Here is a 17,072-nt window from a genome sequence, read left to right on the forward strand (position 1 = left end):
GTCTCTATTCCAGTTCTGGAGTACTAGTGTATAATTGTTGTGAATACGCTAGAGGTGATTAGTGTGACAGTAACTACATGTTGATTGTTAATAATTACGATACAAATGATTGTGAATGTAATTATGTGAAGGTGGTTGATCAGGATAATTATGATAGTTAAAAATGATGATGATGGTAGATAAAAGTGATGGTGAAAAGTCATTTACAAAAATCATTAAAAAACCTCGTAATAGTACTCCATTAAATTCTATCAAGATTGGTTCAAATCAATTCAAACCAATTAGATAATTAAATTTTACTGTGATAAATTTAAGTGCACTACTTAACAAATTACTTTATATCTCAATTTATTTTAAGTTCAAAGTCAATTACATAAGAATATTTTTAATTAATAGTATAATTTTTTTTATAATATACTATAACATAAATATTCGAATGGTATCGTGAGATAGAATTAATGTTTAGACATGCAATTTTACGCTGATTTTATCTCATGATTTCATATCGATATTCTCCAAAAATCATGATATGAAATTATATGGTGATTTCATATCATGATTTAAGATGCATTTAATACAAAAATTGATCCACAAGTTTATATTTTGTTAAAACAACCCCACACTTATATCTATTAACCATTATTTCATATGTAAATAAAAGAGAAAATAGTCAAAAGCCCCTCCAATCTATAGCCGGATTTCCAACTACACACTCATACTTTACGGGATCCTATCACCCCCCTGAATTTTATAAAACTGAAATTATTACCTCCCTGAACGTTTAGCTGGCAAAGTGAGTGTATCTCACTCTCTTTGAGAGAATGAGCACAAAAATTTAATATTAAAATTTATTTTTAATATCTATTTTTAAGAATATATGTTTTTTTATTATTTATTTATTGTCTTCTTCCATAGCAATAAAGATCAAATTCCTCCACCATTCAACATCTCTAAACCGTCATTGCCACCACCTTCACCGGATTCACAATGATTGATTTCACACAAGCTTTTAAAATCTCATGTAAGAAATTTTTTTAAATCATCCAAATCAATTAAAAGTAAAATGAGATCTATTTATATCACCTAAAAATGGGATTTGGATCATATTTGGGGGAAAAAAAATCAATTTAGGTTTACAACAAACCCAATTGAACTCTCAAATAAGATTTTTTTTATTTTATAGATCCTTTAATTATCAATCTCAAATCTCAAGCAACTAATTACAAGTTTCTTCCTCATTTTTCCGGAGGAAACTTGCACTTGTTCTTCCTCTCTATTTCGCTCCCCTCACTTTTTTTAAGTTTTCCTAAATTAGGCAAGTGCATTGTTAAGGACTTAATTAATCAGAAAATCCATATTATTCAGAGAATCTTGGGGTCATTTCTTCTTCAATAATATGGCCTTGACTTCAATAAAAACTAAGTCAGATTACAGATACACCAAGATGTCACTTGGCACACTAAACATTTTACCGGTCAAAATTGTTTTGCCTATCTTGCTCAAAGAAGCAAAATACTTAACTCAGAAGATGCAATTCAATATAAAATAGTACTTCTCTTCTCATAAAGCAGAAAAAGTTGCATCAAAAGAGATGTATATTATTTAGAGATTCGTATATCAACAACTGTGACAAATGAGGCTAGCTTTCTTCCGGTGAAAAGCTACCATTGTTGCTTCCTCCAACGAAACGTCACTATTGTCGTTGCCTCCGACGAAACGTCACCATTGTCATTGCCTTCGACGAAACGCCACTGCTGCCTCCGGCGAAATGCCACTGCTGCCTCCGGCGAAACGCCACCATTGTCATCGCCTCCGACGAAACTCAAAACACCAACAAAAACCTTCCCACACCTCCTCTCATCTCTCTCTTGTTCCTCATAATCCAATTTTGGTGAACTTTGGTGTTTAAAGTAATGCTGAAGTTACTTTAGAAATTTGAAGGAATTGGGAAAGAAATTGCTTTAGGATTTGAAGAAATTGGAAGAGTATAGGAAAAAGGGAAAGAAATTATAAGAAAATTGAAAAAAAATAAATTAATTAAATTTTCACGTGTCGAACGCATGAAATTCACAGATCAATATAGATGTGGTTGTAGCTTTTCAAGGGTGTAACTATTTCAGTTTTATAAAATTCAGGGGAGGTGATTGGACTCCCGTAAAGTATGAGTGTATAGTTGGGAATCTGGCTATAGATTTGGGGGGAACTTTTGGCCATTTTCTCTAAAATTATAATCACATCATTACTTTTTAAAATTTATTATTCTCATCGACATAAAATTTATTATTCTCACCAACATATAGTCACTTTAACCCACACCAACCGATTGTTAAAGTGATGAACTATTTATAGTCTATGAGCATTAAAATATAGTTGCGAATGACATTGACCAACAAAATGACTCAAAGTAACAATGTTGGTTCGTCTTCTCAATCACATGATCGAGAAACACAAGTTCAACGTGAAAAATTGTCTGCATTATGTGGGAGGATTATACTAAAGACCAGTACACTACAGTTTATGTTCAATTTATTTTAATTAAATTAAAGTTACATCAAACAATTACTTAAATGGAGAACAAATAACTTCTAATTATTTATTAGCGATTTTATAAATTTTTGTTTATTTGATAAGATTGAATAAATAATTGGGCTATTTTAATAGTTTTACAACTTATGAGATTTTCATGTTTATGAGAAAACATACCACACGAAAATTCCGTACCACATGTTCAAACAAACCTTCAATTTTATCTCATGATTCCATATCATGATACTATATCATGGATCCATATCATGATACCATATCGGTATTAGAGATTAAGAATGGCATAATCAATGACGTCATCGACCACCAATGATATTAGTTCTAATTATTAATAAGTAATAATAATAATAATAATAAACTATAATATACAAATTCTTCATTTTATTTTAATATATAAACATAAACACAATATGGGCTGCTTGACAAAAAAGGAGGCAACGGAGGTTGGATCTTGAAAAGTAGGTGAGAAAATGCATCTGGTGGTTCTGATTAAGAAAACTTATTTTAGAGATTGTACAAAATTATAATGGATAAATTAAAATTATTGATCAAGTTAAGAATGATTAAAAACTAAAAAGTTATTAAGTCTAGGATAATCAACTTACAAGTTTTGTCCCTTTTTTACTTATAAGCAATTAGTTTGTGCTTGCTTAACAAATGAATAAGATGTAAAGTGTTTATAGCTCAACTTGATGAGTTTATTATACAAGCTTAGTCAAATATGCTCAAAGTATGCTTAGTTTCTAACTAGAAAATCATTTTTATAATTTAAATAATTCAATTAATTAATATTATTGTTATTCACATTATGAGTTGTGGTAAATACTTTATATAATTGAGGAGCTTTAAATTTTTAAAAAGTAGTAATATCCAAAGGGTTTCTTGTTTTCATTTATCTTGTATCTATTGTAAATTATGTAATTTAGTAATCAATAATTGCAGATTATGTAATTTAGGTACAACTGTAGACTATGTAATTTACTCATAGTTATACATTATAATTTAGTTAATAATTGTAGATTATGTTATTTAGTTCTTAATGGTATATTATGTAACTTAGTTAATAGTTACAAATTATAAACTATTTTAAACTGTCACTCGTATTCTTATATTTTACGAAACAATTTTTTAATATGTTAGTCCTTTTTTTTTCTTTTAAAATATGTTAATTCATTTGCATATATTGAATTGGTGTAAAGACCTGTGCGGATAAGTTTTATCTTATCTTAGCTATTCCGTCCAAATTCAAAGCACATGAGTGCTTAGCTGGGTTGGGATATTGAATCAACCCATGTTGACATTTCTATTCACAACATTTGATTGATTTTTCTTTTCAAAATTTCCTTTTATTAACAATCTTTTGGAGTTCTATTTACCAGGAATATAATTTCCAATAAAATCTTGAAACAATTTAGTTTTTCTTTTTTTGTTTAAATGTTCATCCCCAATTTTTAGTTCTTTTTTAGAAAAATTTCAATCAAACATCTCGATGGCTGAAAGTTCTTAGTCAAAATATGACACTTATGAGAAAGTTCCACATTAATGCATCAGAAATGATCTCATGTATGCAAAATTGACCATGTGGTTAAAGGAGTTTTTTTTTTCTTTTATTATATACAACGACCCTACCGCCATATGGCCTAATTGGTCAAGTAAAAATATACAATTATAGACTTTGTAGTAAAACTTTCAACAAATACATCCCAATGTAACAATCTTGATTTATTTAGTACCATAGTCCATACGGTAGTAATTACTATTTATTAGTAATACTAATCCTAATACTAATATTCAAGGCTTCTAGAAATCATTTGGGAATTATTATAAAAGGTCACTAAGATTACATAAATGAATAAATCAAATCATCCAACACCAATAGCTATTAATTTAATTTTCATCATTCTTGTAGCTCATCAAACTAAATCAATGGAGATGAATTTAGTTTCATTTCTCCTCTTATTCTCATTCCTTTTTATTATTTTTCGAAAATTGAGAAGAAGCCAAAAACAAAACATGCCTCCAGGTCCATGGAGACTCCCACTCATTGGGAGTTTGCATCATTTAATTAGTGGACATAATCCACATCGTATTTTTAGAGACCTAGCTCGAAAATACGGCCCCGTAATGTACTTAGAACTCGGAGAAGTTCCTACCGTCATCATATCATCTCCTTCTACGTCCAAACAAGTTTTAAAAACTCATGATCTCGCCTTTGCAAGTAGGCCACAATTTACATCCACTGATATTGTCATGTACAATAATAAAGATATTGCGTTTGCAGAATATGGTGACTACTGGAAACAAATGCGTAAAATTTGCATAATGGAACTTTTAAGTGCCAAGATGGTCAAGTCATTTAGCTCAATTCGTAAAGATGAGCTCTCTAGTGTTCTCTCGTCAATTGATTCTGTTAGGGGTTGTTGTGAAGTGAACATGACAGAAATAATTGTTCGATTCACAAGCTCTGTGACATGTCGATTGGTGTTTGGAAAATTGTGTAGAGATCGCGATGAGTTGATAAATTTGATGAAAGATGCGTTGTTTTTAGTAGGAGGATTTGATATAGGTGATTTCTTTCCATCGTGGAAGTTACTTTATAAAATGAGTGGAGCTAAATCGAAATTGGTAAAAATGCATCAAAAAGTTGATTCAGTTTTGGAGAGGATTGTTAATGAACATATTAAGAACAGAGAAGCGGGGATCAAGGGGAATGGTGCCCATGGCGGTGAAGATTTGGTTGATGTTTTTCTAAGAATTAAAGAGAATGATCAACTTCAATTTCCAATCACCAATGACCACATAAAAGCTGTGATTTTGGTAAAATAATTTCCCACTATTTTCTTTTTATATTGTTTTTATCATTAAATTGTTCTGTTTTCTTATTTATTTATAGGGAACTTTCACATATAACCACTAAAAAATAGTCTAATTACTCTCCATAGCTATATTTTGATAATTACAATAGGTAGCTACATGTAATAGAGAGCAGAGAGGCGACAGAGAGGGCAAAAAGTGGGAGACAGGTAAATTGTATATGTATATTGGTTAGATAATTGTATATTATACATATGTATATGTATATATGACAAACAAGATTAGGAGAGAGAGAGGAGAGAGGCGAGCGAGAGAGGACAGAGAAAGGCGAATTGTATATGTATATTGGTTAGATAATTGTAGATTATGCATATGCATATTTATAAAAAGCAAGCGAGATTGGGAGAGAGGAGAGAGGCGAGCAAGATTGAGAGATGGAGGAGAGAGGCGAGCGAGAGAGGACAGAGAGTGGGAGAAAGGTGAGTTGTTATGTATCGAAGTCAACCCACATAATTAATGTATAATGTTAGTCGTGAGTGATAATTATAACAAAATACAACTATGATGAGTAATTAAGTAATATAAGTTTGCTTAACCGCGTAATTTTTTCTTTATTTATTTGTTGATGCGCGCAGGACATGTTTACTGCTGGGACTGAGACTTCATCCACCACTATTATTTGGGCATTGTCAGAGTTGATGAAACACCCAAATGTTATGGCAAAGGCACAAAGCGAAGTGAGACAAGCCTTCAACGAGAAAATTGATTTTGATGAAGAAGATCTTGATAACTTGCCGTATCTAAAGTTAGTGATCAAAGAAACGTTAAGGCTACACGCTCCAAGTATAGTCCATAGGGAATGTCGAGAAGAAACAATCGTTGATGGATATACAATCCCCGCTAAGGCCACAGTACTGGTCAATACATGGGCAATGGGAAGAGATCCTGAAGTTTGGGATGATCCCGCAAGTTTCATACCAGAGAGATTTGAAAATTCTACTATTGACTATCTTGGAAATAACTACGAGTTTCTCCCGTTTGGTGCAGGAAAAAGAATTTGTCCCGGAATGCAATTTGGTTTAGCTAATGTTAAACAACCTCTAGCTAGACTCCTCTACCACTTCAACTGGGGACTTCCATATGGAACAAATACTCCAAAAGATTTGGATATGAGTGAGAAAAGTGGATTAAGTGCAGCTAAAGAGAAAGATCTCTATTTAATAGCCAAAACTAATCAAAGTTTGGATGTCATGCTCTAAACCGTGAAAATGAACTTTAATAAGAAAATAATAAGCAGCACAATTGATTTTACAATTTTGGTTCAAAAGATTACATTTTTCTCTCAAGTCTATTACTATATATTGTTTTTGGTTCACACCAATATCTCAAATTTAAATACAATTTTAATTTTATTTGCCCATCTTTATATTGTCACTTGATCTCCTTTTGAGTTAACAAAAGGAAACTAAAAGAAGAGAAAAACTCATAGCAGTAATTCAAAAATGATGATGCCACATGATAGACATTTAGCCTGACTTCGTAAGTATACATGTTTCGTATATAGTCACTAAAAATAGTTTAATTATGCTTCATAAATATAGTTTTTTAATTACAATTCGTAGCTACATGTTATAATGAGGAGAGTGACTAGCGAGATTGGGAGAGGGAGGAGAGAGGCGAGCGAGAGAGGGCATAGAGTGAGGAGAAGTGAATTGTATATGTATATCGGTTAGATAATTGTATATATGAACTAATATATATATGTATTTGTATATCTGACGAGCGAGATTGAGAGATGGAGGAGAGAGGCGAACGAGATTGGGAGAGGTAGGAGAGAGGCAAGCGAAAGAAGGCAATAATTTGTATAATTCACATCTCATTTGTATAATTCGGGGGTACATTTGTATAATTCACGTGTTTTTGTATAATTGTGTAACACAAAGTCTGAAATTGTACAAATACAATAAAAATCAAAATAACAAATTGATACAAACATAAACATATGAACTTTAAACAATAAAACAAATTATATTATACAAATTCCATCATATAAATTATATTATACAAATTTGAAAACTATACGTTTATACAAACATAAAGAAGTTATACAAAAAAAGATTGAATGTATCCGATGATAAAACTGAATAATTAAAGGAATCATCGTCATATACAAATACAAACCATCGTATACAAATACAAATCAAATGAAGAATTGTTATTTGCGAATTATACAAATGTGGCCAATTATATAAACGTGGTTAATTATATAAACTCGAAGTTAACTCACGTAGTGTTAGTCGCGAGTGGTAATTATAGCAAACTATAACTATAATGATTAATTAAGTAATATAAATTTGTTTAACTGCGTAATTTTTCCTTTAATTTACGACCACATCCACTAGTACCTAAATCAAGTGACCAAACACAAGTTGTCAAATTTTAAATTAATTGGAAATGATTGCAATCATTGGTGATACTGTCACGATCCAACAAACCGGGCCGTGCGGACACCCACTCTAACACTTAAGTAGGAGAACCCTCATATCCCGATAATTAAACATGCAGAAAATTTAAAGAAAAAAGAGGTAATTATAAAAAAATATGACTTTTATAAATAACCTTTTTGTACACACTTTTAGTTAAGACTTGTAAAGTAATTTAACAACTCTCACGGAGCTAGTCTAAACAGGTACAAGAGCTACTAAGAGAACAACTGGACACGATAAATAAAAAACACAACTACTATCATGTAGAAGGAAGAATAGAAGCTGTGCTGGAGAATTTCTTCGTCTTCACCTAATGAAACGTTACTGATCGATATCATCGGTCAACCCTAACCCAACATAAGAAATCAACTAGTAAGATCATGAATTAAACCACTCGCGCCTCCATATTTACCCTTTCTTAGAATACCTTCAATTTACACCAGTATTCCACCTTCTCAAACAACTTACTCATCCGGTTCTTGATCATAGCCTAAATATGCTAACACATTAACGAACCCCCTAATTTCACCCACGAGCACTCTAACTAAGCGCACACGTCATACTCTTACTTCCTCGTCATATTACTCAATCATGATCACATAGTAAACTATGACAAACTTCCTTACCACTAATCACCCAATCTCTTTCCTCAAGGTGAAACCCACCTGAGCACATTTCATCACATATGCTACCTCTACTTCTCTTTCGCAGTTATAACATACGAACAACCCTCACTATCCATTACTCATCACTTGAACCCATTGCCTTTTCACTATACCCCACGAGTTCGCTCAACACAATCAAACCCAAAACACCACAACATATAACCACTAAATGCAACATGTATGATTCAACACCACCATAACCTTACATGCATAAATATAACATATACAATAATATTGACATGAAGAGCAATAAGGTATTTCACAATTTTCAATTATCACAATTATGTCAATTAGTTGGTCCTCTCATGAAACCTAAACTCAAACTGTTAGTGCACCGAAACGTAGTACCCAATCTCATAGTTATACCGGAACGTGACAATCCGATCTCATTTAGTTATGCCAGAACGTGGCAATTCAATCCACTTAATTATGCCAGAAGGTAGCAATCCGATCCATCAACACACCACAATCACATTCACAAGTATATTCTCAACAATCATACAATCTAGAAGTGATTCATGACATATAATTATTCATCTATCTCATTTACAACAAGTGTGAATCAACAATGCAACATAATGAAACAACAACTAAATACATCACACAATCATAGAATCACAACCATCACCTACCAAGGGCCTCGTCGCACACCTCATATAAATTCTAATTCGACCATACTCAGCCTTAATACATTGTCTAAGGCTTCTTTCTAGGATTTAGATCATAAATCATTCGGTACACGAAAACCTAAGCATAAAATCCTACCATCGACTCACATATATTGCATAGTGAGCACAAATTTAAACTAATAAATTCATAAAACCTAGCCTACCTGGGCGTCAGAGAGTTGCACGGAGTTCTTGACTTCGATTCTTGTTTTTCGGGCTTCGTGACGGTGAATTCGGCCTACAATTCACAAGATATCACCATTCTTAAGCTAGAATTCTTTTTCTCATTCCTTCTGAAGCTTAGAGCAACTTTTTTGAGGTTTCTAGGGTGTTTAACAACTTATTGATGTATTTTAGAAAGATGGAGAAATAAGATTTCTCGTAATTTACGTTCTGTTTTGCCTATCATGCTCTGGTGCCAACTTATGCCTCGATGACGCCGCCGCCCTAGTGATATCTGGCCTACCCTGACGGGATAATGACCCAGTTTTTTCCCGAGTTTTGTTCCTCCTAAACAACGATGGTTCGGATCGTTACAAATACTTCTTTCGTCCTAATTAATATGATCTAATTTGATTAGTACGAAGTGTAAAATGAAAGAAACACTTCTAGAACTTGTGGTTACAAAAAGTATATATATTTATGTGTCGATAAATCACTTCATCGATGATAAATATGAAGTTCCACTTGAAATTATTACTAGACATAGAAATATGTCGTCTTTTGCCCTCTTAATAGTATTAATGAAACTAGAAAGTTGTTTTATTAAAGGGAAAAGGTTAGAAGCTTATTATTTGTACCACTCTATTGCACTGAAAATCCCAAATCAACTAACATTATTCAATTGAGGGATATGAATGATAAGTTTATTAAGGGTAGGGATATGAATAACTCCATATTAACGGTATTTGTAAGATTAACTAATAAATGAAGTTGAGGAATATTTCTAACTTTTTCTCTTTATTATACAATTACTTCACTTAATTGCATATATTCCACCATTTTATTATTGTTGTTCTTGGCTTGTTGCTGTTATTTATATAGTACTTCTCAGTATGGAAAAGAAATTAAAATATATTGATTTTCCTGCCTCTAAATTATGCTCTTTAATTTGATTAAGAATTTATTTCACAAATATCTTGTTTAAGAAATTTATTTAGTAAAATAAAAGGAAAAGAATAGGAAAACAAACAAGAAGAATAGTGTAGAAGGAAATAAAGCTATAATTAAATTTTTAAACAATTAGAAACTTTCTTCTTTTAAGAAACTTTGAGGATCCATTTTTGTAAGAAAGATTTAATCCAAATTAAAATAGGATTAGATAACTATAAATAAACTCGTTAGTAATAGTAGGTCATAATATGTGCACATCCAATTCATAATTAATTTTCAATGGTGGAATTATTGTGGGAGAGAGGCACAACTCTTGGTCAAGGTAATTTCGATGTCGTCTCGTTAGCTTCTACCCCCAATGCTGAAGAGACCTTACCCTGATTCAAGAACCAGGTTTTTATAATTCTTTCGCAACACAATAAAACAAAAATTTATCGTGAAAACTTTCCTAACTCAAGGAAGGAAAAAACCACACCGAAATTATATATTAATTAATTAAAATTATATGTTAACTTCTATCCTTTTCGATTAACTATAATCGAAAACTCTTGACTCAACAAGAAGTCAAACTCGCTTCTTGTTTACAAAAACTCTCAACATCAATATATTGTCCATTAGTGATCTTCTTCTTGTGGCCCTATTTGAAAGTATAACTTAAGGTTTCATTTATTATATGACACAATATAAATGATTTTTTTTTATAGTTAACATAAATTTTTCCTTATATATTTCTCATAAAATTAATTAAAGAGAAAAAAATAAATTTAATCCCTGTGTTAATTATCATTCCAAAAGGATTATGTATTTGCCATGAAAAAAATAACGTGCAGAATCACATACACAAAAAATGGGGAAAAACAAAGAAAACATAAAATAAATATAATTTTACCATGTGTGTCTGATGAATGTTATTTGGTTCTATTTGCGCTTCAAGGCGGCATACAGACAAACAAAGAAAAGAAGGTCTGAAATTTTTTCTCAGCATACAACACAAAACTTATATGTTTTGCTATTTTTTTTCTTGACTATTTACTACACTATATATTCCAATTAATATTATTTACTACCCCTCTATTTCATAGTAATTGAAATTTTTAGGTTTTTTTCATTTGGTCGAAGTTCAAAGGGGATGTTTTAATTTTTTTGCCATATTAGCAATTTACAAACTTCAAGATGGATGTTTGAATTTTTCTCCTATATTTGCCCTTTCCCTTAATGATGTTTTATATTTTCTAGGAGATAAAATACTATATTTACAAAGTTATATTTGTTTATTTTACAAAGGACAATATGAAAAAATATGGTTTAAATTATATCCTGGAATGTTTTTTACTTAATAAGTGTGTACGACTTCACAAATTCACTTAATAAGAAAAAGAGGGAGTATCAGGTTTTGGAAAATAATTGGAAGAATGAGTAATTAATGCTAAAATTAACACACAGAAAAATTTATGTGTATGATGACCATAGATTTTTGGAGAAATATTTAACTTTTTAAAGAAATATAATTTGTACCCACAAGTTTTAAAAAGTATTTAAAATACCCATAATTTCTATTAACGTTCTATAATGAACATGTTCCATGAAAAGACATGATAACGAACACAGTTAAGATAAATCTGAATAAAGAAGAAGAAAACAAAAGAAAAATATCATTGATTTGTGTATGAAAACTACTATTACTACCTATAAGAAAGTGAATTCGGAGAGCAAACTAGTATAGTTTTTTTAGTATATATATATATATATATATATATATATATATATATAAAAGCTATAAATTATGATATATTCTATAAAATTGAAAAGTTAGGTATACTTTTTAATTTTAAAAAAATTTCCAACTAATAGAATTTGGCCCAAAGTATTTGGGAATATGCCATATTTTCAAAGTATTTATCAAATAAGGACAAATATTTTGGTCAAACACTATTTTTTAAGTTTTTCCAAATATTTTTGAAAATATTTGTGGCCAAACAGCACGGACAATACTTAGTAAGTCTCAAAAAAAAGTTGATTCATCTTTTGACGTTTTTAGCTCTAAATGTGAAGAGTTTATGTATTCTATATGTTAGTGTAAAATTATTGTTGCTTCATATGATTAAGAAGTCCACGTCGAAACTTCATTATGAGGAAAAGGGTGTGTCTGATATTAAGGAAAATATACTCCACGAAAAATATTTTTTAAAAATTTCATACACGTAATTGAAATGGAGGAAGTATTTATTTTATTCATGACGACCGTTCAAGCGATCAATGCATCTACATTTATCTTTTTTTTTCCTCCATGGCAAAATGACGACATTCTTTTTGGAATGATTAGAGTGGGTTAAGCGTGTGTCTTTTCTAAATTTTATTTTATTTAATCTTTTTCCCTCTCTTATAAGCAAAAAAAAAAAAGTCAAAATTGTTACTAAGCTATATAACACATGAAAGAGTGACTGAGCTGGTGTGGTAATATCCCATAAGAAAGATTTGTTTCATTTTACTTGAAGAGATATATAAAATAATTTAGATTAATACTCTGTTGAATATCTTTCTCAAGGATGGACAAAATTGTTCAAGCTCGTTCAGACATCATGATTATGAAATAATAAAGGAGTGTTCAACTTCTTAAAGTACATAAAGAAGCGTTTTATATTATTAAATGAATATATTAAGAGAAAAATCTTGACAATTTACTCAAAATATTATCTTTCTCCTTCATTAACAGTGTGGTACTATAGTTCTGGATTTTGATCGTCAAACAATGTATCAGCTATATATGTATCACACAACTATTAGCAACTTTGATATTGTATCTCCACTAGGCAATAGTAATCAATATATCTTTATTTGTTTGGGTATTTTTTTTTCCTAATTACTCTAGATGTAGTTCAATAGTCCACGTCCTAATTTGATTTTACTCTATGCTTCTCTCATCATTTGAATATTGTGTTGCTATTTCAATACATAGGTTGCTAATACCGTGTTCTACTATTAATTAATAGATAGGGATTAAAATTTAGTTAGTTTTTAGAACATTTTACTCCAAAATCAATTTACTGTTTTGTTAAAATTTTAGGCTTAAAATAGTTTAACAACATCAATGCATACTGCACTATGAGTTTTTCTTTTTCAGTTTTCTGCAAAGATAAAAAGTTTAATTATATAATGTATTTTTAGCTGGACAAATAGACTGGAGAGATTGATTTTGTTCATCCAAGTTTTTGCTCTAAAACAGGTTGTCTTAGTTGTTTTGAAAATTCTTTTTTCTTGTACCAAAGAAGATGTTATAGCAGCTATAGTGTGTCTATTGGTATAACATTGAAGTATAAAACAACAAACTTAAATAGAATACTTGGTATGCACCGGTGGATATGCTTCTGGTATGTAAGTAGAATTTATTATGAAAGATAAGAATGTTTGTTTTAGAGTAGACGCGAACTTAGTTTTGCTGATTATGATTTAGCTTTCTGTATCTAATGATATTTTGTCTCATCATATTTCATTTTGTTCATATAAAAATCTTAATTTCCTGCAACAAAAGAAGCTGAATGGGGAACTTTCATAGCATCTAGATCCTTGTTCATTGTCAAAACTAGAGAGCAATATGAGCTTCACTTAAGTTGAATATTCAGGAGTCCGTCAATGTTTAAATTTCTTGTATTTTCTATATGAACTTGCAAAAAAGGATTTGTGAAAATTATAGTGATACATGTTTTGAGAAGGCAATTATGACTTGTTATTAGTGTAACAATGTTGACGTGCATCGGTATGTTCTCTCTCCATTTCTCTCTCTTTTGAGCATGAAAAGGTGGACAATCAGTTAGGAAAGCTGAAAGTCATGATCCTCTGATCCATACTTTCTCCATCACTTATGTTCTTTGTAAACCACTAACATTGTCCGAATACCAAACCCCTCCTTTTTTTTTGTTGACTTGACATTTCTAAGAGAGAAGTTGATCCTTTTACCTCTGGAATGTAATTACTAGTTAGCTTATAAACTTTGTTTTCTTTATTTTGAATCTTTTTTTCATGTTGTGGGATTAAATTCTCATAAATACTGCTTGTATGTCTTTTTCATGTTTTAAAAGAGATGTGATTTTCCCTTCTGATGAAACCTTACCCCCATACAAGAATTAGGTTCTTGTACTTTTGTAGCAAAACATTAAAACATAAATTTAATCGTGGAAACCTTCCTAACTCAAGGAAGGAAAAAAACCACACCAAAGTTTCATATTAATTCAAGATTTACAACTCAGTTAATCAATGAATCTAACTCTAAACTTTTACCCGTTTCGATTAAATATAATCGAAAACTCTCCACTCACCAAGAAGTCAAACTCACTTTTTGTTTAGAAAAACTCTCAAACTCTTCTTAACTCTAACCACCCAAGAAGTCAAACTCAATTCTTGTTAACAATTCTCACAACCTCCCTCATAACTCTACCCCAAGAAGTCAAACCCACTTCTTGTTATAATTCTCTCAAGACTCTACCCACAAGAATTCAAACCTACTTGATATAGTATCTACGAATTATTTCAACTCAATAATAAATCTAGAACAAATCAACAGAGACCAATAACCCTATAATTTAATTGATCAGACTTCAGTATTCAATAGTTCAGAGTGGAACATAACTCGTGATCTTGGTCCTTACATTGGTGTAACGAAGCTCTGCATTTTTTCTCCAGTAACTATTGCTCTCACGATGATATATTTCGTGAATTGCAATAGCTATTGTTCTTGCTTTACTGGAAAAATTCTCTCGATTTGTGTTATTGCAAAGACATTTTTTTTCTTCAACTTCTTGAACCTTTTATAGAGTTTGATTTGCCTTCATCAACTTCTACAAGGAATTAAAGGAATTACAAATCATTTTCCTTCTTGAACTTGTCTATATTTATTTTTTCCTTATTTGACTTGAATTGTAACTTCTTTTTTTCTTTCCTTATTTGACTTGAATTTCAACTTCTTTATTTCTTTCCTTCTTAATATCTTCAATTTTCATATTTTTTTCCTTCTTTATTTCTGCATTTTTTCTTCTTTGCCGCAATCCCTCATAATTGTACAAGTCGTCTGTAGTCACGTCTGAGAACCTGGTTCACCTGATAGAGTACACATACGATAATAAGTAGTACTTTATCAATCATCAAAACTACTTTATATGTTCTCCTACTTCTCAACATTTTACCCCTTTTTGGTGATGATAAACAATGCTTTGTCACACATCAAGAACTACAAATCATTAAGACTCTTTGTCAATCATCAAAACTACAAACTTCATGTTCTCTCATTCCCCAGCAATTTCCCCTTTTTTAAAGATGACAAACTATGCATAATATATCCCTAACCCACATCATATAACTTCCCCCTTTTGGCATCATTGAAAACAAATAACCAAAGGACTCGAATAACATTCAATGCAATATCAGTTTTAACTCGTGGCCACTTGGACAACACTTTCAAGTACACTTCTGCTAACAATATAATAAGTTAATAGAGTAAATCTGAGGATATTAGTCATCTTAACCTCATACACAATCAAGATCTTCAATGAGAAACAAAATAAACAAATATGTATCCGTTTTAGCCTTAATTCAAAAGCATATGACATCTTTAGTATGAGATAGACATAAACACATCAAAGAGTCCAAAAAAGTTGAGATAAGGATTGGGACGAAGATTACTAAAGTGAGGAGGAAAAAGATATTTACTACCATTAATAATTTTGTCAGTATGTCCATTGTGCACTAGCTCTTTCGTTCTGTTCAGTTTTCTTATAATGTGAAACTTCATCAAGAGCAACATAAGGTCGATCATCAATTAAGCATAACCAAATTCAAGAAGACCAGGTGAATATTTTCAAGCAGTAGGACCAATAACAAATTAATTACAGAGTTTTTTTAAAAAAAAAATAAAATTTCATTCTTTTTAAAATTCTACTCCATGACATTTTCGTTCCTCCAAGAGCTTTTTTTTATAGTCTTTTTCTGGATAACATTTCGAAGAAGTATCAACTATAAGTAAGAGATTCAACACATTTTGGTGCAATAGAGATGTGTTTATCAGTAATGAAGGCAAGTAACAATAATAGTTTGTTCCTATGAGAATTGTTCCCCCCGAGAGATATACTTGGAATGGATGGAATGCCAATTTGGAGCTTGTGAACCTGGTGCAGATATGAGAGGTAAAGCAAGGTTCCCCCTGAATTAAAGCTTGAGTGGCTTCAAGACTAAGGTTTTTTTTTTATCATTAGAACAATTTGAACGATGCTTATTGCCAAAGAGGGTTCTTGGTGACTTTGGATTTTGATGATCGACCAGGTCAACTAGTGCTTAAGTTTCACCCGAACTCAGGAAATTCATGCATTGAAAAAGGATGCTACACACCTAATTATTACAGAGAAACCTGATTCCCCTTCTTTTTTGTGATTTACTTAATGGTGTTAGCAAAATAGTAGGGATAATATCTGCAGACCTTCTAAACATTGTTTGAGATGTTCTTGGAGTGTGTACATATTACAGTAAGATACTGAGTTAGCATATATTAATTGTATTATTACTCAAGCATAAGATTATTAGTTTACTAGCCAATTAGTAAAGGAAATCATGATAATATATCATCTTGCTTCAATAAGACCAAGCTTTGGCTAATTTTTCTCAAGTTCTTCATATTCAAGGCCTTCATGAGTGTGTATGCATCATTATATTCTCCTAGATCAAATGAATCTCAAGCTTCCAATGAATAAGAAGGACTAGGTTCACACAAGGAATTCCCCCCCCCCCCCCCCCCCCCC

General features: G+C 31.2%; 1 protein-coding gene and 1 pseudogene across 1 annotated transcript; both read left to right on the top strand.

Moving 5' to 3' along the window:
• The first annotated feature begins 4,417 nt into the window (after positions 1-4,417).
• LOC107022815 (cytochrome P450 71D7-like) lies at positions 4,418-6,669 on the top strand. Its single transcript, XM_015223401.2, has 2 exons — positions 4,418-5,361; positions 5,994-6,669. The coding sequence occupies exons 1-2, from the start codon at positions 4,471-4,473 to the stop codon at positions 6,615-6,617; spliced, it is 1,515 nt and encodes a 504-aa protein (XP_015078887.1). The 5' UTR covers positions 4,418-4,470; the 3' UTR covers positions 6,618-6,669.
• A 323-nt stretch (positions 6,670-6,992) lies between these two features.
• Positions 6,993-17,072, top strand: part of LOC107022395 — a 20,544-nt pseudogene continuing 10,464 nt past the window's right edge.

Source organism: Solanum pennellii, chromosome 6 (assembly GCF_001406875.1).
Source record: "Solanum pennellii chromosome 6, SPENNV200".
Classification (NCBI taxonomy): Eukaryota; Viridiplantae; Streptophyta; class Magnoliopsida; order Solanales; family Solanaceae; genus Solanum; species Solanum pennellii.